Raw genomic sequence first — 23,730 nt, 5'->3', positions numbered from 1 at the left:
ATGTTCATGGTCCACACATCGACAAGTTTTGACCTACCTTGATCTTTTTGAGGAATTCTATGAAGGCGTCCTTGGTGACACAGGCGTAGTTTGCCTCTCTGTGTATGGCGCTGTTCCTCGCAGCACTGTTCCCTCGGTTTTGTTGAGTACTTGTTGTGAATATATGTCTCACTGCATATAAAATATGTATCTATTATAGTACAAAATCTACCATCAATTCCACCTTTCTAACTGGAACTGGTTTTCATTATAGTTGAATATGTCACAGAAATTTAAAAGATATACCTGGTAACAGTTTTCAGAAAAATGTAAACAACAGTTCTAGCCAAATGAAAAATATGCTGTGTTTACGATTTTCTTTGTTTAAACAGAGGATGTTCAAACGTTTCCATTAAATATAGAGTTTATTCATAAGTACAATATTGATGCCTTATAACTTAAAAAGTGTGATGTGGTGAGAAATAGTCAATGCAAGTGTGACATCCAAAAGTGTCATCAGGTCAAACCTGGGATGTTACTTCACCCTATATGAAATTATCAAAAAGCAGGAACCCTTGATCTTGAACTGATAAAACTTACAGCATTTATAGATACATACGGTAAACCTTCAGTCAGTTCGAACAAATAAATATTGTAAATCCTGTTTGAATTACATGAAATTATAGTCGCTAAATAATTGACATCGGCAAAACTCACAGCAAACAGTCAAGTCATTGATACAGAACAACGACGGCCTTATTGCGATATATATTTGCAAATCGGGAGAAGAATAATGGTATATATATCTTTCTTATATTCACTTACAGATCGATAATCAATCTTTATTGTAAGAAATAACTATAAATATGATAATGTTTATAATGTTTACAGCTACCAATAAGACCATTGACACAAGCATCAGAAATAACATAATTTTTAATTTCATGGGATACAAAAAGTTGCTGCTTCGTTTTAACTCTTACTTACGTGCTTCCCATAAATCTCTCCCTGGTTTTCTGGCATTTTTTATGGACGGCAGTTCTTTACAAACACAGGAAAATAGACGACATAGCTGAAAATTGCAATTACAAGTGGATATTAATGACAGATATATCAAGATAATATATCTATTTTGATAATATTTATGATTTAATACACATATTTTATAGTTTTGATATTATTTCATATTAGAATATGAATGATTAAACATACGACGTGTATGCTGATTTTTCCCCCCCAAATGTTTGTGATGAGGTGCAGCCGAGAATTCAACATATACTGTACAATAGTAAATATTTCTAGTTATGTATACATATCCTACAATCTTAAAACTGCAGGGTCAACACTAAATAACATATTTCGTGATAAAAAAGAATTCACACTTTTCAAAATCAAAGCTGTGTACAGTATTATTTATAACTGGCAATAATAAAATGATCTCTTCATACAGACTTTTAATTAAATGTTTATTTCTTAAAGTTATTACTAAGTTGATTTTCCTGTTGAAACCAAATCTACAGATACTTGAGCTATGAGCTCACCTCGATGTGACCACAGCCAGAGTTATCCATGTTGGCGAGGTAGTGCCAGTCACGGATGTTTAGTAGGAAAGCTGCACAGTGCTCTAACACAATCCGACTAGGCTGTACGTCTGTAAACAATAAACAGATGTCATCAAACACGATACCATATATACTATGATGAACATGATTATTTGTGCTGGACTTCCTATCTACAACAACAGATTTTGACAGTACACCTTGACAGCATTGTGGATGGGAAAGAAACAAACCCAGGTAAATACAAAATTGAAATTACTAGAAGGAATGTAATAGGCATTGACAACCACAGGGCTCATTATCCCTTTCAATCTCTCAGTGAGGTTATGGTCAGGGGGAACTAAATAAATACTAACTCATGTAATTTCAATGCTCCCTAATGATTTTAGATAGAATTTAGAAATTATCTCCAAACAAACTCACATTTTAATAGATAAACAGGATTATACAAAGTGACTTGCGGAACCATCACTGCTGATCACATAATTAAAGGCAGCTTTCGTTTACTTTTTCTCGCTTATTTTCTCACCTTGCTTGAATATTCTACTATAATACACACATCTATGTTGATCATTTCTTAAACAACAAGCTTACCCTGACCAAGTCGTACACAGGTGATGCATGTCTTGGTTTTCTTGACCAGATCATTCAGTGAAGTTTGCTCAGCTAGAGTCTCTGACAGGAAGTACTGCTGAAGATCGGCTAGCAGGATGTGCCAACGAACATGCTTGGAGAGCGTGTAGGACATTTCTGCCACAACACGGTCAGCAACATACAGCAGTTGTCGAGCTCGGTCATAGATCTGGAAATTATATACACATTGTAGGTTTGTGTGTTATATGTATCAACTTATTCTTTCCTTGTGATCACAGATCACCATATGCTATGTCTAATTTTGTGCTTTTTTGTTTTTCAAAAGCTGCTTATCAAAATCAAATCTCGCTGAGGAACAATTTATCCAGCAAGATATCAATTGTATTATTTTAAGAAAATATGACTTTGTAACTAATTTTAACTGCCAACAACACTTCATTTTTGACAAAGAGAAATCACTACATATAATCAATACATGTATTCAGGGTGGTCGGGTGGCACAGTGGATAGCGCACTTGTCTTTCACCAAGGCGGCCAGGGTTCAATTCCCCAATTGGACGTGAAAAGGTATGGGGTGATCACCTGCCCGACCACGTGGGTTTTCTCCGGGTACTCCAGTTTCCTCCCACAGTAAGAGACACCCCCCCCCCCCCCCCCCCCCTCTTCTTGATCAGGTCAAAAACCAGTGTTTCCTGTATGTCACTGCCCCCATTTTGTTGTCCTACTCTGACCTTTTTTCAACAGTTTCTGTATGGGCATTGATAAAGCCATGTGATCTCTCAGTCTATATAAAAAAAATGTATTGTCAAAATATATAACCTACATACTGGCCCTATTTTTAGACTTGAAAAGGAAAACACATATTTGAATGGGTTCACCTCAACTTATATAATTTAGTTTAATCCAATTAATTCGTGTCAAAGTTGTATATGATATAAATCATACAGGTGAAAATAATGATTTAAAATACATAGGTCTAAGTTTTAAGGCTGCAACGATATATCGTATTGTATCGTAGCGCAATACGAATCAAATTGTTTTGTTTACCTGTATAGCGATACACAAACAGTATTTAAATTATCAATTGATTTTTTATCGAGCTCTAAAAATATGTACTTAAAGTTTTTTTTAATCCTTCAGTAAAGATGTGGTCTACTGTGTAGTCATAATCAAAAGTACTAGAAATTATATAAAAATATATTTCGAAAGTGCAGTCTACTATTGAAATCTATGACAAAACTCAATAAAATCCTGCACTCAATCATTATGAAATTGACCTTTTAAGCAGATATTTGTATCGAGATACGTTTCATATTGTAAGCATCGTACCGTGAGGTATGCATATCTTTGCAGCCCTACTAAGTTTTGAATTATGGCAATAACCAACCCGAACATCCATGCAGTGATTGGCCTTGCCGATTAGGAGGTAAACATAGGCCTGGTTGTCACTGGCTTGGAGGTTCATGATGATGTGGTGCATGTCGCGTGGGACCTTCCACTTCTCATTCAGGGACATGACGTATGCAGGTGATCGGTTGTACTTCTGACAGAGCTCCACGACGAGGCGACGCATGATGTCCGGGTCATAGATATACATCAACTGGTGTTCTGCATTACCTAAACTCACTGATGAATCTACAAAGACAATACCTGCGATGTGATAGGAGACAAAATATCCTCTAACAGTATATTTCACAAAATACAGATTTACCAATGTAAATTTTAAAGACTAGAATTAATAAAGTGGTAGCCATTTTTTCTTTGTTATTTCACCTTTAATTAAAAAAAAAAAAAAAAAAAAAAATTTTTTTTTTTTTTTTTCCCCTTTAATTAAAAAAAAAAAAAAAAAAAAAAATTCTCGTTTATTATTTCTTGTTAATTTAAGCCTTCAATTCTAAGTCAACTTTTCTTTTCAAAGGATGATTTTTTTTATACATTTATGTAGTTATATGAGACAAGGACGTTGCTCAGGGATAGCACTAGACTTTTCAAAGTTGTTTTCAAAGCAGTTGGTAACAATATAACTATCATAAGGAATACAATACATGTTTTTGAAGTAGTTAAGTCCCCTACAATATTTTCTTCATTGATATATAGGGATTATATAGCAACAACATAAATACTGGGTTGATGGAGTGATTCACAGTATTTCCTACAACTTAAGTTAGAAAGTATGCATGTGTAAATTACACCATCAAGCAATTAGGCTGTTTTTAGCACAAGAGGTAGTAATCTAGAGAATTAATGAACTGTTGTCTGTGGTTATTAAGAATAGTTCATATAGTTTCAACATTTCATTAAACAGCACGATCTATACATCATTATTTATTCACAAAATTAACTTGTGATTAGTTCTGATTTTGTATCATTATTATAAAAGTTCAGGAAAAGTAACAATGATAATTGTTCACTCGTCAACACTCCAATGTTGCATATATACAATACACAAAGCCAAATACAGTGGCTCCAGTACCATCCTGTAATTCTTTGCTCCAAGGTTGTAATATGCAGGATACCAGGTAGATCACCTTTTTAAAGAAGCTCCAGTGTAACACTAGGTAGTTATATTCCACCACCATACATGCATGATAGTACAAGGATATGTGAAGCAATGATAAAAGGGTGTGCTTTTGTGTAAAAAATAATTAAAAAATAAAAATGTATGTCCAACAGTTAAATTATTCCTTTTATGTTATTGATTTAGTTGATCCAAGTGTTATTGGTATAGTTGATCCAAGTGTTATTGGTATAGTTGACGCAAGTGTTATTGGTATAGTTGACGCAAGTGTTATTGGTATAGTTGACCCAAGTTGTTGTTGATCTTTCAAAGCCTGCTTTAACATTAAAATGTATGTTAGGATTTATCACTCAAAATGTTCATTGTTTAACCAGACCTGAAGATCTATTTTTAATCAAGTTGTAAGGTTGAAACAATTTACCATGTTTAAAGTCACATTAAAGTATAAATCAGACAAGTTGTAGCTCCAGGTATCATTCTCATCCATGTAATACATTATGTATTCTACGTTATCTTAAGATTATCATATGATGTGGTCTTAGCTAGTCATAAACGTGTATACAATAATCCAGGGGAAGTAACTCTTCCTTACCAGACATGTATACAGGGAAAGAGAGTCTGCTTTAACAAACTTTTACAAAAGGGGAAATAAATCTGTATATATATGCATAAATGGATATTCCATAGCTATATACATGTACTGTCTATAAAACAATGCTGGGTTGCACAACAACAAAGTTGATCACATCTGAATTCTAGGATTACATTCTCATTATACATATCTTCTCTAGATCTGCAATCTTGGATTTTCTCATGACGGAATCAAAGGCTCATGGTTGGTTCAAAACATCAAAACCTGACCAAGCGCAAGGCAGCTGACAGACAATGGTATCTGTATTTTAAAGAGTATCAAATAGGTACTTTAAGATAAAAAAAAAATGCTGGTTAATTTTACCTTGTGCTGCAGCATGGTTAACTTTTATCATTAATCATAGCATTACACTTTGATCCCAGTTATAATGGATTCTGTCACAGTATCCAGACTACCTGGTCGATTTGAATCACCTGCATGGTGGTATACGTATATAGGCACTTTGATGCTGTCCTGAGAAAATCCCTGGGTGTAGAGAAGATTTATCAAGAACATAACCCTTGGATTTTCAAGCTGAGTTTACTACCAGTATACAGCAAAACCACGACACTTGTTTCACACCCCTATCTTAAGAACTGACATGTACTGCTGTCTATTTCACTTTTCTCACACACAGAATTTCAAATATCACACTATATTCTACTATACTGTACTATGGCTTAGCTATCCTGACAAAACATATAAAACTTACAAAATCTAATAAAACTTCTGACTCCATTTGAGGAAAACCTACTACATGTACTATAAGATGTAAACATGTATACACCATATACACAGATGAACTAGCAGTAAACCAATGCTTGGATGACTTCTCGTTGGTAATTGCAAACAGAGTAAAATGGTAAAATTCGACCTAGATTAACAGTCTGAAGTCTTCCCTGGAATGACTGGACAAGATTTGTAAAATGATGTAAGTATGGGTCTTGTAAAATTCTTTCAAATATTCATTCATAAAAACCAAGTCCAAGAGACAGCCAAAACACTGCCAATACTTTGAGTCTTTGTTAAGGCGAGCTTGTTTGGAAGTCAGCTGATGTTCAGTTTAATGGGAAACTAATAGCGAGTTCATGAGCTGGGGATTGACTCAGAGTTTTGGTCCTACTGATGTAAGTTGCTTATATCTAATCACTATAAAGTGCCCACTACTGGGACGGCAAACATTTAACAACTCAAACACATTTTACATTCATTTTTTTTCCTCATTTTCATCTATGCCCTGCTAATAAGTAAAAGCAAAGTTGTATATGAATATCGACAATTTAAATCACTGCCCCATATATTCCCTTCAGTACGAAGTATTCATTGATTAGTCACATGCAGCATAATCAGAGATAGGCATCATTATGTCCTCAACCAGGAAACATAAAGCTTGTAGGTTTTGCAGTTATAGGTATATGATGTCAGCTTTGACAAGATAGAAATATTTTCCAGTCTTGAAGACAGGCATTAATATACAGATACTGTAATAAAATACATTAAGACTTTAAACAAGAAATTTAGACACTTTAGACAGTATAGTCCCTTGATTTCAGGAGGTCAAACTAGAATTTAAAAGTTTATGCTATAGTTTTTAATTGTTGAGTCAAGAGTCCTAATTGTCTATCAACCTGAAAACAATTTTGCCTGGTTTATGTTCCCTTCTTTAGGCTACCAAATTATGCAAAATGAGAGTTACATCAAATATACCAGCATCTCTACTGCGATAATTTGATAACAGCATGTCAGTCAGGAAAGATTTTTTTCAAAATTTAACCCACAGAGATATTCCTAAATTCTCTTCAATTGTTATATGTGTGTATATATATAGATATAGATCTGTTACTCCCCTAGCATCATCTGCTGGATAACCAAACTACTCAGTAGTGATGCGACATAAAACCACTCAAACAAAGAAACAAGCGACTACTCCCCAAGCTCAGTATTGTGTAATGCATAAAACTATCTATGATATCTGCACACAAGCGTACGTTACAGCACATTTTGTCATCTAAAATCTGCTAGCAATGACCTCTGAAGGATACGGGCTACTGTCGTTAAATTATTCTTCTCACATGCAAGACAAAAATAATATAGTCAGTGAAGACGAGTGTTTCATACACAGCTTGTGTCAAACTTCACTTGGTGATGCTCTGACAAATAAGGTGCCTTTCATTGGGCGTGGATATTAAAATTTACCTTAATAATCCCAGTAACAAATCTTGTTTAGGTATTACCATATATATATATATTTATACAATAATCAACAACAAATCTGATTTCAAATAAGAACTGTTGAGCGATATAATTAGTGACACAGACATCGTTGTAATGTTTTCTCCACACCATGCTAATATTTGAGAGTTAGGACGGTTAGGGCTGTTAGGGACTAGCTAGGACGGCATGTTGAACATACAATAACACACTTACCGGTCCCCTCTGATAAGAAAGAAACACCTGAATAGGCACAAAGTGTTAAGGTTTAGTGAGAATTCCTTTAGTTCTCTGGGCCGTATGGCACATGTATTAGATGTAAGAATAAAGATTAATACAACAACAAAGAGTGCTGGAGAATATTATAATAAACACTGTTCAACACTAAAAAAAAATATGAATTACAGTAAATAACAAAATGTACTTGTAAATTATTCAAGATTAAAAGAAACAGAAGCAACTATTATCTGAAAACAATTTTCTTTTTAATTAAATGATGAAATTGATACTAAATGTTGTTTAAAAATGATTCCAGATTTAAAAAATAAATATATTAAACAATGAATATTACATGTTTCAAATGAACACATCTTTAACTTGCTGGCAACTTAAAATGTTAAATGGTGTTTGGGATTTGTATGATTAAAACTCTTTCTAGGGTCTAAGTACTCTCCTCTGAACAACTATAGGAGGCCTAGTCTTTGCTACATTTTAACAATGTAAAAGAATCACTTTAGTTTCTGGGTTAGTTATTTTGAAACATGAACTATGTACCCTTCAAACTAAGGTACTTTTGAGTGTAAAAGCTATCCACTCTGTACATATCTAATTATAGGGTACCATCACATTATGTCAACCAGTGTGTAATTGTTAACATTAACTTTAGTTTAACATGATACTAAACATTTTAAATATTTAACCATGTTTCAATGTTATTCCGTCTTTCCGTATTGCAGAGTTATCTTCTCTTGTGAGCAGGTATTGATTGTTACGTCATTTGTTTGTGAGAGTAACGTTAACGCCATCAATTTTTGAAAAAACGACGTAATTTTCTAACACAAACCAATGACTTAACAATCAATACCTGCTCACAAGAGCAGATAACTCTGCAATACAAAAAGACGGAATAAGGGCATTCTGATATAAAGTTTAAAATTAGTAATTAAACGCTTTCTACTTTTCATCTGTTTCACAACTTCTAAGTCTATGTGCTTTCAGAATTTATCTATACCTATATACTGTGATAGAGTATACAATATAGTTGGTCATGATGATATCGAGTATTTATCAAAAACATTTTTTACACAAATAGGGTTATTTCAGATTGCAGGGAGAATGGCAGGTACATATCTCTGACAAATGAAAAGTGATATTATGTGTCCGTGATCTCCTCACCCATTCAATTTTTAAAAGTGAAGTGATGTAATATTGATATATCTGCCATAAGTTTAATTCAAACTGCCTCCCATTTCTCCCATACAGCAATATCCAGAAATAACTTTCATGTATTTTATTGACATTTCAAAATTGTATACCTCCACCACCAATTTTAATATTAAGTCTATCTACTAACGGCACACAGTGTTTAGACTAATCTTATTACAATACCTTAAACATAATTACTTAGTAGTAACCTTGTTTTAAAGCATTTTGTGTTATAGCTGATACACCGATATATATACAGCGGTAACTAGAGTACTACAAGTTTTCAGAAGTACACTTAACCCTTTTCACCACTGTAGACCATAATGGACTCATCCAGATCAATGCGTAGTAGAGTCTACTTAAGTTACACAGGGGTGACAGGGTTAATGAAAGAAAGGATTAGTGTTCTAATATATGAATAGGCCTATACATGTAAGTTCAGATATAGAGGTTCCCCAACGAGTGATGGTTGGTTATCATGTTATTCTAACTTGAGTTAGTTAATATTCAAATTGTATAAAGACACGAGGTTTACCGATTGTCTTTTACAATTTGAAAATTAACTAACGAGAGTTAGATAAGCGTGATAACTAATCATCACGAGTTTGGGGACCTGTTCCTCTCATAACGTTCTTATTTTATCTGAAATCCCACATTTTCCCCTTGGAAAATATTTCATGTGGTTTTCCAATGGGGGAAACAATTGCCATGGAACATGACGTCACAATGGAAAATGATGTCAAAAAGCATTGTTACGTGATGTCATAAGTAAAAAAATTGACCAATGAAATCACGTCCAGGGTGTTACTCACTAGTCGGTAACCAGAAAAGGTTTACAAACTTCTAGCAGGTTTATCCAATGTGGAAACCTGAGGAAACCTACAGTGGTTGTGGGAGAAAAAGTAATAAAGAACAGACTGATTCTACTTAAAAAGGAAAATGGTTACCGTTACCATACTTATTTTTGTGCTAATGATATATATTTGTAGAAGTACTCTTCAAGGTATTGAATTCAAAATTGCTAAATACTACTACATGTGCCTGCAGAATATAAAAACCATTGTATTCTTGCATGTCACAGATAGCTATATATAATAATGCCAGTAACTTAAAAAGTTTGCACCGATGTTTAGAATATAAGAGAAAGCGTGCTAACATAATAACTATTTATGTTTACAAAATCAAGATAATGATGATGCTGGACTATTATGAATTTAAAGCACAAGACAGTATCTAAAATTAACAACACACATTTCCTTATCAAATGCATTTATGAGAGGATGGTATCCAGTGTCTATTTTAATAGTTCTAAAAAAAAATTTTTTAATAGAGATTTTTTTTTTCTGTTTATAGCTTACCTCGACTTCCTGGATTACTGGAGCAGGCAGTAGTAACATCGTCGTCAATAATTTGACCGTAACTGCTGCTGCCATCTTCCTCGGCTAAAAGCTTCATCTCTGCCAACTCCTGTTTTGTGAAACTGTCTGATATTGGCTCACTCATCACTGTGGTGTTGAACTTTGACCCTGCAGGTGAAAGGTCCATAAGATGCCTGGAAAATAAAGTAGGAATGTGAGAATATAATCCTGAGGTCATTACAAGAAATGTTGCTGGGTTTTTTTTGTCATCAATGTTTCAAGCCTTTGTATGTCATTTGTACTCATGATTTATGTGGAAACTGGCAAAAGAACCTGATGTAAAGAAGAGTTCATATTAAAAGCCATAATGCAAGCCAAACTAAATTGCAGACTGTATATAGAGAAAATGGTTGTTTTATAAAAATAAATGATACATTGTATTATACAAATGTTACAATAGGTAAATACATGTAATATTTCAGGGAATCTAACGTAAAACTACAATTGCCACTCATGAATTTACCCATCATCTACAGACAATTTTCAAAATATATGATATTAGATATCTGATTTTATTACGGCGATGAAGCCTAATATATAACAACTTGTCATGGAACCAAATCATTTGATGTTGCTATATACACCTGTTTTACATGTATTGGGGCAGATTAAATAATGAATTTTCCATTTATATAAGATGGTTTGTGTCCTTAATATCATTGTAATACATGTACAGCTGGTAGTTTATTTAATGAACAAGACAATCATAATTGCAAGATACATTCGTACAGGGTTATACTGTAAAAAGCTAAATTCCCTGTTTTATTAAAAAAAAAAAAAAAAAAAAAAGTGAGAACATGATGTAACAAAGAGTGAAGTGGATTACCTACAGCAATACAATTTCAACAACCAATCAACTCTGGTGAATTTGTTTTGAAAGACAAGAGGGTAAAAGTTTTGCAATCTATAAGTGTAATAAAAGTGTATTACCATATGAAGCATTTGAGATTATTCTTCTGTGTAAAGGAAGCCCCCATCAGCGCCTTTGTTATCACCTGTGAAAAGAAAACAAAAGTTTGATTTTAATCTCACGAAATCAATCCTTTTAAATCTTATATAATGAAAACCCATTTTTCTCATTTCTACCTAAAATGAACTCTCAGTTTACATGTACATGCAGTTTTATCAACTGGTAACTGGGCGGCACCCTTCTTGTATATGACCTTTGAGGTCATACATTATACTCAAAATAGTTTTGTTTTGCATTATCTAGGACAAATGTCCAAAGTATGTAAATAAAATAATCAGGTAGACTAGTAGTGCACTTACTCAGAAGATTAAAAGTTTTATGTACCAGTAACTTTAAACTTAAAATGTCCCTTCATTTCCATTCAATGACCTTTGACCTTCCATGACATTTAACCTTATATTAACATACCATAAGTAGGAAATTAACAGTCTCCTTCTCTGCCTCCTCCAGAATGTCAGCCAGTAGTGAGACCAAAGCCTTGCCTTCCATCACACCCCTCACTACATTACATATCCCTACCTGGACATACAGGCTGGTGGAGCTGTGAACACCAACGAAGATAGTTACAGAAAACAGTAAGACAGGTCTCTGGGGGACAGTGTTACAGTGAGACAGTAAGACAGGTCTCTGGGGGACAGTGTTACAGTGAGATAGTAAGACAGGTCTCTGGAGGACAGTGTTACAGTGAGACAGCTGCAGTAAGACAGGTCTCTGGGGGACAGTGTTACAGTGAGATAGTAAGACATGTCACAACAGGCACGTTTCTAGGGGGATAGTTACAGGGAGACAGTAAGACATGTCACAGCGGACAAGGTTGCAAGGGGATAGTTCCATGGTCAGCAAGATAGAGCACAGGGGACAGAGAGTGTTGCAGGGAGATAGTTTCCAGGGAGACAACAAGATGTGTCACAGGGGATAGGTTTACAGGGAGACAGAAAGATGTGTCACAGGGAATAGGTTTACAGTGAGACAGACAGATGTGTCACAGGGGATACGTTTAAAGGGAGACAGAAAGATGTGTCACAGGGGATAGGTTTACAGGGAGACAGAAAGATGTGTCACAGGGAATAGGTTTACAGTGAGACAGACAGATGTGTCACAGGGGTTACGATTAAAGGGAGACAGAAAGATGTGTCACAGGGAATAGGTTTACAGTGAGACAGACAGATGTGTCACAGGGGTTACGATTAAAGGGAGACAGAAAGATGTGTCACAGTGGATAGGTTTACAGGGAGACAGAAAGATGTATCACAGGGGATAGGTTGACAGGGAGACATAAAGATGTGTTACAGGGGATAGGTTTACAGGGAGACAGACAGATGTGTCACAGGGGATACGTTTAAAGGGAGCCAGAAAGATGTGTCACAGGGGATAGGTTTAGAGGGAGACAGAAAGATGTGTCACAGGGGACAGGTTGACAGGGAGACAGAAAGATGTGTCACAGCGGACAAGGTTGCAAGGGGATAGTTCCATGGTCAGCAAGATAGAGCACAGGGGACAGAGAGTGTTGCAGGGAGATAGTTTCCAGGGAGACAACAAGATGTGTCTCAGGGGATAGGTTTACAGGGAGACAGAAAGATGTGTCACAGGGAATAGGTTTACAGTGAGACAGACAGATGTGTCACAGGGGTTACGATTAAAGGGAGACAGAAAGATGTGTCACAGGGAATAGGTTTACAGAGAGACAGACAGATGTGTCACAGGGGATACGTTTAAAGGGAGCCAGAAAGATGTGTCACAGGGGATAGGTTTAGAGGGAGACAGAAAGATGTGTCACAGGGAATAGGTTTACAGAGAGACAGACAGATGTGTCACAGGGGATACGTTTAAAGGGAGCCAGAAAGATGTGTCACAGGGGATAGGTTGACAGGGAGACATAAAGATGTGTCACAGGGGATAGGTTTACAGCGAGGCAGAAAGATGTGTCACAGGGGATAGGTTTAGAGGGAGACAGAAAGATGTGTCACAGGGAATAGGTTTACAGTGAGACAGACAGATGTGTCACAGGGGATAGGTTTACAGCGAGGCAGAAAGATGTGTCACAGGGGATTGGTTTACAGGGAGACAGAAATATGTGTCACAGGGGATAGGTTTACAGGGCGGCAGAAAGATGTGTCACAGGGGATAGGCTTACAGGGTGACAGAAAGATGTGTCACAGGGGATAGGTTTAAAGGGAGGTAGAAGGATGTGTCACAGGGGATAGGTTTACAGGGAGGCAGAAAGATGTGTCACAGGGGATTGGTTTACAGGGAGACAGAAATATGTGTCACAGGGGATAGGTTTACAGGGCGGCAGAAAGATGTGTCACAGGGGATAGGGTTACAGGGAGACAGAAAGATGTGTCACAGGGAATAGGTTTACAGTGAGGCAGACAGATGTGTCACAGGGGATAGGTTTACAGGGAGACAGAAAGATGTATCACAGGGGACAGTTTTTTAAAATTTTGGGTGATACAGAACTAAATTTTGAAACAAATATTGTGGTATACCTGTCGCCCTTGTCAGCAATGTCTGCCTCAATGTCACTGCGGTAGGATGTGCTCAGTTCTTGCTTCATGTTGTCTGCCAGCAATATCTCCACTATACCCTGTTATGTTTCAAACATGTCAAAATTATAAAACTCATATGTTGTCCACACTGTAAAGCACATACTTGTCTTGAAAGTTTCAAGGTTTTTAGAGAAATCATAAATGTAAGTCCAACTCGATTATGTACAGTGGGTATGAACAATTTAATGGACTCAAATCCAGATATATGAGTAAGAAAGTCTTAAATGGTAAAAATAATTGTGGTTAACTGGGGGCGGGGTGTGTGACACATAAGACCTCCCTGCTTCTTCATCTTGATCTATTTCTGGGAAAGGTCAAAGCATTTAACCTAATTAATTCATTATCAGACTTGCTAACCACAATGCTGAAAAATAGGCAGAAATATAAATTTCTACGTTCGTTAAAATTAAGGAGTGTTAGTGTTGACATGCTTAGGATATATAACCCAGCCCATCATCAGAACATCAATGATGCTAAAATACATAGGTTATGGGCTGCTTTTGGGCATTATCCCACAAATCTTTTTTGTCTCACTGCCAGGAAGTAGTGGAAGCGAGACTAAGGTGTTGCTTTTCCGTCGTTATAACCATTTAGTTTTCCGGTTTAAATTAGTTTCACTGAAAGTGCTAGACCAACCAAACTTGGACCATACATGCATCTTATAGGTAGTACATCTCAACCCATGCACCAAATGGCCCACCGTTCATGGTCCATTGACTTTTTCAGCATATCCATCAACATAAAGTTTTTGCGTTTAAGTTAGTTTCTCCGATATGTGCATTTATGGTCAAAGCGGGGCACAGGTGTGAAATATCAATCCGAATGGCTTGTTTTATATTAAAACAAGATTTCATTATATCAACTCTATCTAGGTCATACACATTCTTTTTTTTCTTCTATAAATTGTTAGCCTCACCATGTACTGGTCTTTCTTGCTGTTTTCCGCCTGTTCATACAGACTTTCTGGTTTTACTTCCTGGTTCTCGGTCACGCCCCTTAGACTGTGGCAGCCTGTCATATAGCCTCGTAACCTTGTCTCATCTATATTACAGTAAACCGGGGACTTTAACTGTACCAGGAGAAAAAATAGTCTATTAAGCAAACAAATATACATAAGTTAATATTATTCAGATACCAGTCACGGAAAACCCATTCACATTGAAATTACAGTGATAAGTTTATAAATCAAATATAAATATGTTTGTCACTTATTTCATGTGCATGATGTTTTTGAAATTTGAACAGTATTAATTAGCAAAGCAGATTGTACTCACGTGGTCAAATAATTCTGTACATCTCTTGAACATCACATATGCATGACTATAGCCTTTCTCATAGAAGTAAAAGTTCCCTAAATCATAAAATATCTGTAACAAACCAAAAATGGCAAATACCATTGATCAATACATACCTCAAAACGGGAACATGCTACTCTATTGGAAAGAGCCATTAAGATCCAGTAAGCTTTTAAATCAATCAACATTCATATTTCATAAGTGTTTATAACAAGACAAGAATCTTCAGCCATTTTTTCTATTATTGACTTTATACAAAATAATATACAAACTTGAATATTTGTAAAATAAACGTGATATGGATTTGTTTAATCATTTTCCAGTAATTAGCTATGGTAACGTTTTTTTTAAATTTGTAAACCTCTTATCAGTGAAAAAAACTGTCAATTTTCAACAGGATTAATATTCTTCTACTGCAAACTGGAAGAGCGATGAGCAGCTCTCTCAAATACATCAATCCTTAATGATTTATTCAATACATGTGTTACAGCTATAAAGTATAAACTAGTACAGAAAAGAAACCAACCTGACAGTTATACTCATCTGGTGTGATAGGGAGAGATGCGTCCCAGTCATACTGTGGGTCATCTGTGTGTTCGTCGGGGATTTGGAAACTTTTGGCTGTTGGCATCTTAATTGTGCGCCCACAATGGACACACTTTTCTAGGTTAGCCACGAAGACAGCTGTCCTCTCCTTTAGCTACAATGGAGAGAGGTAAGTATGCCCATAACAGGATGTTATTTTTCTTTTGTAGATTTTTACACTACTGGTAAAAACATCTGTATGTTGAGCTTATAAATGGATGTACATCAATGGAAAATGAAAGCATAATTAGAATGTAACATAATGTTAAATAGGAAACATTTTGTTTGTTTGAGTTGAAGAAATAGGACGAAATAGGAAGATATATTTATCAGATATTGAATGATATGTGCCTTACTCTTTCAGTATTACCGACACCCTATAGCATCCATTAACTAGCTCTTTTGTCCCCGTAGTAACATATGGAATAAAATAAAATCTATCTCCGTGTTCCCCTCAGTACAATATGACACCAACTAAACGTTGTGTTTTAAAACTACTAGGATCACAATAAACAGAAAGAGTAAAACCTGTTGATCAAGACCATCTTTTACTATACTTACTGTCCGTATCAGGTTTTCATTGGCTGCTGCCAAGGTCATGTTAGGGTCAGGCTGACCTTGCCTGTCAAGTAGACAATTACAGAAGAGATACATTGTTATTTTGGTTTGAATAAAGAGGCATGGAAATGTGGTACAAGAAAACCACTAAGCATTATTAAACTGTAGACACACTGTATAATGTGTGTGTTTGTTGTGATTATTTTTCTGCAAACCTTTATCAGATTTATACAGCATATATAACAATGAAAAAAAGTGCAGTTCATTACTTCTAATTTCATAGCAAATCTCAAAAGTGCATACAGTTTATAGCATATAACAGCTCCCACAGATAACAGTCTACTGGTATATATACAAGATCATTATAATGATAATTCACACATTGTAGTGTATTGAGCACTTAATAGTGTATTGGAAAGGGGAGATAACTTACACTAAGGTAAATATTCTACATAAGTACATACATTGATGTGTATCGATGACTAAACTATGAATTGAGAAAGTGAAATAGCTTACACTAAAGTTAAATTGCTACATATATATTGGGAAGGGGAGATAACTTACCCCTGTAGGAAAGATCTGACTGGACGTGAAGGAAAGCTGTCCTTGACCACGGCGAGGAGACACCAGCGGTAGTACAGCTGTAGTGCAAAGACAGCCTGGTCAGATATCTCCTCATACTCCAACACAGACCCGCTGACCGTGTCCACGTCCGTGTGGAGAGTGACCTTCAGCAGCTCATTCAGCAGGGCATGTTGCATCACCAGGGGCACACTGGGTCATGGAAAGGCAATCATAATACATAAAAGATCCTTCATGTGTTTCTATATCACATGATATTTATAAAACAAACCTAGATTTTATTTCAACAAGGTTCTAAATCTGCCAAACTAAAAGAAATCTGTGTACCGAGTTTCAATTTTTTAACATAAAATTGAAAAAAAAAAAGATTAATACTACCAATAAATATCAGAATAATCATGAAAAATATGTTTTCTCTGACCATCATCAAACCTTCAGCAATGACATTTTGGCTTTATGTCTATTGTCCTAAATGTGTTGTAACAATGTCAGGACATCATGATTTCTTCATTCTGATACAGTGTGTTCATGTGTTCAAATGCCTTTTGATCCTTCAATTAAAATTTCTTCATTTAATTTCACCTCTAAATAGAAACTGATTCAACTCTTCTTGTTTCTTTCCTCAGGAGATCAATCCAATATCCTTCCTCAAATCAGTTTCACATTATTTTTATATACATTTATATATAAAGATATAGTTCAATAAAATAAATCTGGCCCACCTCTTTGACAGCAATGTCAGATTCCAGTTGAGGTAAGCCGTCACTTTCAGGGCAAGCATCTTCAAAGCAGTGACTTTCTTCAATTCTTTTATCTGTAATTTTGTGTCTGAAATCAATTAAATCATAACATTAATATTTAATACCGAACTTTAAGCACCTGTTTATTGATATAAACAGTGTGACTTTATGTAGAACATTCCACAGTGATAGATCTAGGCAGTAGTGGTAATTCATACTCAGTAATGGGGGCACGGTGCTGCATGCATGATTAATAAAAAAATACAAGGTTTTCAATTTAATGCTGTATGATGTGGTGCCTGGTTTCGCTGGTATAATCTGTATTTCCCCAGTGCTCATTTCACCCTTCACTCTATATCACTGGCATAATCTGAATTTGCCCAGTGCTAATTTCACCCTCCACTCCATAACACTGGTATAATCTGTATTTGCCCAGTGCTAATTTCACCCTCCACTCTATAACACTGATATAATCTGTATTTGCCCAGTGCTAATTTCGCCCTCCACTCTATAACACTGGTATAATCTGTATTTGCCCAGTGCTAATTTCACCCTCCACTCGAGCTCCATAACACTGGTATAATCTGTATTTGCCCAGTGCTAATTTCACCCTCCACTCTATAACACTGATATAATCTGTATTTCCCCAGTGCTAATTTCCCCCTCCCCTCTATAACACTGATATAATCTTTATTTGCCCAGTGCTAATTCCCCCCTCCACTCTATAACACTGGTAAAATCTGAATTTGCCCAGTGCTAGTTTCACCCTCAACTCTATAACACTGGTATAATCTGTATCTGCCAAGTGCTAGTTTCACCCTCCACCCTATAACACTGGAATAATTTGAATTTGCCCAGTGCTAGTTTCTCCCTCCACTCTATAACACTGGTAAAATCTGAATTTGCCCAGTGCTAGTTTCCCCCTCCACTCTATAACACTAGTATAATCTGTATTTGCCCAGTGCTAATTTCACCCTCCCCTCGAGCTCCATAACACTGGTATAATCTGTATTTGCCCAGTGCTAGTTTCACCCTTAACATTTGATTGCTGTTTTAATTATATTATTCACCAATGTTTGTTGTCCTCATTATGGTGGGCCGGACGAACAAGGCAAATGTTAAACTGTGGCGAAAATTTACCAGTATACAGTCAGAATTGAAACAAATTTAAAATTCTTTCCATCATATAGTTTATTTTTATTTTGAATAAACAGTTATATGTTTAGTCCCAAAAGGAAACAGACAAACCTTCGAAATAAACAGCAAATTTTTACTGTGAATTTACATTATCATCTCACATTTATTTTTGACTTCTTTATTGGTGCTATAACACCGGTTTTTGACTTCTTTATTGGTGCTATAACACCGGTTATATGTACTTGAAAGTTACGTAATGGCATTGTTACACCGAAATATTAGCCAGATAATATTCAGAATGAGACTTATCAGAATAATGCAATTATATGCTAAGTTTGATTTAAACACAATTACACAGTCAAATTAACATCGCATTAATTAACAGTGCAAAATAAGTTTTCAATTACAAATTACTGTTTTGTGTTCAAAACAAACTCATCCTCTTTAGTAAGTAAATGTAAATACTTTAAGAACAAATATTCCTAAACAATTTGTCGCAAAACCTACAATTTGAAATTCAGTTTGCACGCGTGGAAGTATGCTACGTTACATGTATCAACAATCTACTGTACATGTAGATATAGTGTGTCCTGTCCATGAACCTATACAGCCAATACCTATTTACCATCTAATCCCAGTTTATGACTTCAATACATTTTGTATAGACGATCATGCACAGTGCCACATCACTATGAATGGTGACATGTTTGTCATGGGAAACGATTACAGGGCGATCGCCAGGAGGGAAAAATGTCCATTATGCTTAACTAAATGGTGAATAAATACAATGAATAAGTTAGTCTATTGAAGCGACTGGCCATTGTGCATTTAGGGTTATCTATACATACTGTAAACGTTTTCAGAAAAACTGTACATTGGATAAAGGATATGGAACATGATCAATCATTAATGTCTACATCAGTGTACACATTAAACTACATACAAGCTGTACGTAGACAGAGATGAACATCAGACACAGTCGCTTTCACGTACTCAACAGTTTTTTGGATTTATTCAAAAGAACACAATGTGCACTGGGCCAAGCAGACAGAGAAGAGATTCAAATTCATTTAGGCCAAAGTTTCTGATATTTAACTTGAATAGCCTTTTAATTTATCAATTCACATTAAACCATAATTCCATTGATAGCAAGTATATAATAGATGTCAATACCATAGCCTTATAAAAGCATTTCATCCCCTAGTTAATATTCATTGTACACATATTGAAGATTCTTATGAGTAGTCTATTTAATACAAAAATGCACGTTCATATTCTCCCTTTTGTGTCTGAAATCTAATTAGAGAAATTTTATTTTCAGTCTCATTGATATACAGCTGTTGTCCAAGAAATTAAAGAGGCAGTATATTGTATACTTACGAACATACATGTTTATATCCAGTGTGTTTGGGTTCAATTTGCAGCCCTATAACCAGGGGAAATGAATTTTTAGTTACAGTGACCTTGACATTTGATCTTTGGACCAGAAAATCAATCCCAAGCAAGTACTTTCCATACTGAAACTTAGTAGCATATGAACTTTTGTGTGTAATTGGCCTACTAATTTGAACCTGCACTACATGTATATATTGAGCTGAATGTGATTTTTAACCTGAGCTACAGTTACCTAATTGACCTATATTGGCCTTCGGACTTGAGCTGTAACATTTAGTTTCACTTCTGGAAAAAGATGTATGAAATTTGAATAGATTTTGACAACAGGAAAAGAATTATTGTGTGAAAACAAAGGTAGGAAAGACAGGGAAGGATAGGCATTCCAAAATATGGTATTTAGGAGTAAAATTATTTGTTCTCAATAGCATATGGATGCACAGATGGTACCAAAACAATGAACAAGTGTCATTACTATTCCCACTTCAATCATTGTCAGGGAGATAATAGACTTCTTTAGCTTTGATAAACAAAGGATTAGTATAAACAGGTTGTGTCCTAGAGACAGAAATAACCTTTTGACAGCATTACCATGTGTGTTGTACAGCTGTATATACATATCAATAAAAGGATTGCTCCAAAAATTTAACAGTGTTATATTGTCTACACTGTTGGGAGAGCTGACATAGTTGATATATACCAATTTTAAGTACGGTAATTTGTTTCCTACAAACCTACGTTTGTAAGGATCAAGCATTTAATGGGATTTTACCGTTGATATAACTTCTTTGACCCACATCAATAAAAGGAAGTATATACTCAGTTTTAGGAATTTTATATGAAAACAATTAACACTAAACATTACAACATACTCTAACTTAGCCATAAAATACTTGGGAAGTATATATCTCACAAATTATATCCATCATTATAACCAGAAATATTTTGCAGATCAGTTTTCAAAGTACCAGTTACTGTTGTATTTGTTATATAAATCTTAGTTAAAGAATGAGCTACAATGATAGCTACTTTATGCAAGGCGTAGATTACGTATAAATCTGATCATGTGAACTAATTATTGAAATTGATATACATGCTTCTGACCACCTTCAGAAGTTCCTCATCTAGTCGTGTCAAATATGACATGTTATCAAAGGATTGTTGCTAGAGTTTCAAATTTACTGTACATATATATACTGTCTACTATATTATTACATATAAGAGACCTCCTGTGGACTAACAGTCTATCTCTTGATCACCACAACACATTATTACACAAACCTAGTACTTATGAGTAGTGGTAAAAATAACTTGAGCAGTCAGATAGCAAGCTATCACTGAGAACGGAACTATACCATTGTAAGACTGTCCTGACAGGGGTACTGAACTCTGACAAAACAACACTTTGTGGTACCTGAAGTGGTATACATTGTATCACAATAGATCTGCTCCTAATCAACTAGCAAGACCTTTACACCATAACAATACAACGCTTTTGAGGTTTTTAAAAAAAATCAGATGATCATTGAAATTTCAGTGTTTTGAAATTTTGTGTGTTTAGGTTAATTAGTATAATGCTGCTTTAAGACTATCAATCTAAAAATCTGGACTTTTAAGAAACAACAAAAATTTATTGAAGAGATTTTGATATATATCACCTGATATATATACTTAGCAGTGGAATCATGTTTTTACACCTACAAACAATTAACCTCTAAGAACTACAAAGATGTTAATTATAGATTTTGTAATCTGCAAGAGAGCACAATTTTAAAATCTAAAGAACAACTTCATAGACAGATTTAAAAACAATTCAACCAGCCCAACCTATATATTCAAGGTAAATATTGAAATTCACAAGCCAGAAATTAAATAAGGACATTAAATCCGCTGCCCTGGGTGTTGGGCTAGTGGAGTTGTACACCCTGTTATCTCCTGTATATTTGAACCAGTTGCTAATTATATATTAAGTGCAACTCTAAAATGTTTAAAAATTACCTTTCTATACATGTACAGCTTTAAATGGTTGAATACTCCTTAAACAAGACATACCTGTGATTTTTAAACCTAACCTAACTTTTACAACCGCCTGTTCCTACATAAATTGGGAAAATATAATATTATTTTATTGAAATTGAGAAGGTATTCCTGATATTTTCTTCATTTTAGGAAAATAAAGCACATTATACCATATATTCAGGTGAAGCAGCCTATATTCAGCTGTAAACGTAGACAAAAAATCACTGCACACATATGTATACATGTATTTTAGGTACCTAGGTATAAAAGTGTTAAAATATGCCATCGTGACTGTACCTTCAACTGTTTCTATATATATGGTCCCAAGGACTTTGACAAAAAGGTTTGACTGTAAAATAACTGCATGAAGATCTGTCATATTTTTATTCATATATATCCAATACCTTTGTTTGACTACAGTGAATACAGACCTGGGTTTAAGGACATCCTGATAGCACCTGATATTTTTTTGTCTAATACTGATTTTTTCCCCCTTGACTTCTACTCTGAATATTCCAACAAAATCTCTTATCATGTTCTCCTTGAAATGATGCAGTCACTTTTTAATTTCATAAAGGACAATTCAGTTCAGGATATTAAGACAGGTACAAGGAAAGAGGGTTGTCATAAGCACAAAAAGTTTGGGGAAACTTTAGGTAATGGACAGTAATCAATGGGACAGAGTGGTTACTAGTCAGGTAATGGAAAAGAGGGATGATCACTATACACAGATAATGGGGAAAGAGGGATGATCACTATACACAGATAATGGGGAAAGGGATGGTCACTATAGACAGGTTATGGGGAAAGGGATGGTCACTATAGACAGATAATGGGGAAAGGGATGGTCACTACAGAAAGGTTATGGGAAAGATATATGGTCATTAAAGACAGGTAATTGGAAAGAAGGATGATCACTAGACAGATAATGGGGAAGGGATGGTCACTATAGACAGATAATGGGAAAGGGATGGTCACTATAGACAGGTTATGAGAAAGATATATGGTCATTAAAGACAGGTAATGGGAATGAATGATTATACTAGCTGTAGACAAATAAAGAGAAAGACAGATAGTCACTATAGACAGTTACATTGTAATGGGAAATACAGGGTTCGAATTTCAGCTCGCATACTTGCGAAAAGCGAGTGCAAATTGCAAACTGCGAGTAGAGATTTCAGACACCAGCATTTTTTTGCGAGTGAAAATTTTGGCCTGAATAATCCTCATTTCTAATGGTCGGTCTTTACAAATTCTGTCTTTGACAACTCGCGGTCATTTAAGCGCATTCTTGTCATTCGCCGAACGAATAATTCAGCTTTTGTCATTAACGGAAGTTTACAATTGATACATGTCCCGTGCACATGTCTGTTAGGAAGTACCTGCACAAATAATGATGACGTTTACCGCATGCATGATGTTTTTCGGTAATCTATTTTTAGTTACTATTTATAGCGCAAATACGATAGGCTTGACTAGTCACGTGGTTGTATTGGAGTTTCACAAGGTTAAATTTCACAGCTCGCTGCACCGGCAAAACAACAAATGGACATATGGAGCAAGAAACT

General features: G+C 35.3%; 1 protein-coding gene across 2 annotated transcripts in view; it reads right to left on the bottom strand.

Moving 5' to 3' along the window:
* The window catches only part of LOC110443779 (integrator complex subunit 8-like), a 35,618-nt gene that overhangs the window by 5,925 nt on the left and 5,963 nt on the right, over positions 1 to 23,730 (bottom strand). The window contains exons 4-19 of one of the 2 annotated variants that reach the window (XM_021488187.1): positions 17,597 to 17,702; positions 16,857 to 17,066; positions 16,296 to 16,356; positions 15,676 to 15,849; positions 15,129 to 15,221; positions 14,771 to 14,923; positions 13,795 to 13,892; positions 11,714 to 11,846; positions 11,266 to 11,330; positions 10,276 to 10,469; positions 7,709 to 7,735; positions 3,520 to 3,767; positions 2,133 to 2,340; positions 1,521 to 1,630; positions 967 to 1,051; positions 38 to 171 (exon numbers count right to left, since the gene is read on the bottom strand). In XM_021488187.1, coding sequence (XP_021343862.1) covers positions 38 to 171; positions 967 to 1,051; positions 1,521 to 1,630; positions 2,133 to 2,340; positions 3,520 to 3,767; positions 7,709 to 7,735; positions 10,276 to 10,469; positions 11,266 to 11,330; positions 11,714 to 11,846; positions 13,795 to 13,892; positions 14,771 to 14,923; positions 15,129 to 15,221; positions 15,676 to 15,849; positions 16,296 to 16,356; positions 16,857 to 17,066; positions 17,597 to 17,702 — 2,099 coding nt within the window. The remainder of the gene's footprint in view (positions 1 to 37; positions 172 to 966; positions 1,052 to 1,520; positions 1,631 to 2,132; positions 2,341 to 3,519; positions 3,768 to 7,708; positions 7,736 to 10,275; positions 10,470 to 11,265; positions 11,331 to 11,713; positions 11,847 to 13,794; positions 13,893 to 14,770; positions 14,924 to 15,128; positions 15,222 to 15,675; positions 15,850 to 16,295; positions 16,357 to 16,856; positions 17,067 to 17,596; positions 17,703 to 23,730) is intronic. The other variant, XM_021488188.1, reaches the window with a different exon arrangement.

This window comes from Mizuhopecten yessoensis, unplaced genomic scaffold (genome assembly GCF_002113885.1).
Source record: "Mizuhopecten yessoensis strain PY_sf001 unplaced genomic scaffold, ASM211388v2 scaffold716359, whole genome shotgun sequence".
NCBI classification, from domain to species: Eukaryota; Metazoa; Mollusca; class Bivalvia; order Pectinida; family Pectinidae; genus Mizuhopecten; species Mizuhopecten yessoensis.
This window is presented reverse-complemented; position numbering and strand designations above follow the sequence as displayed.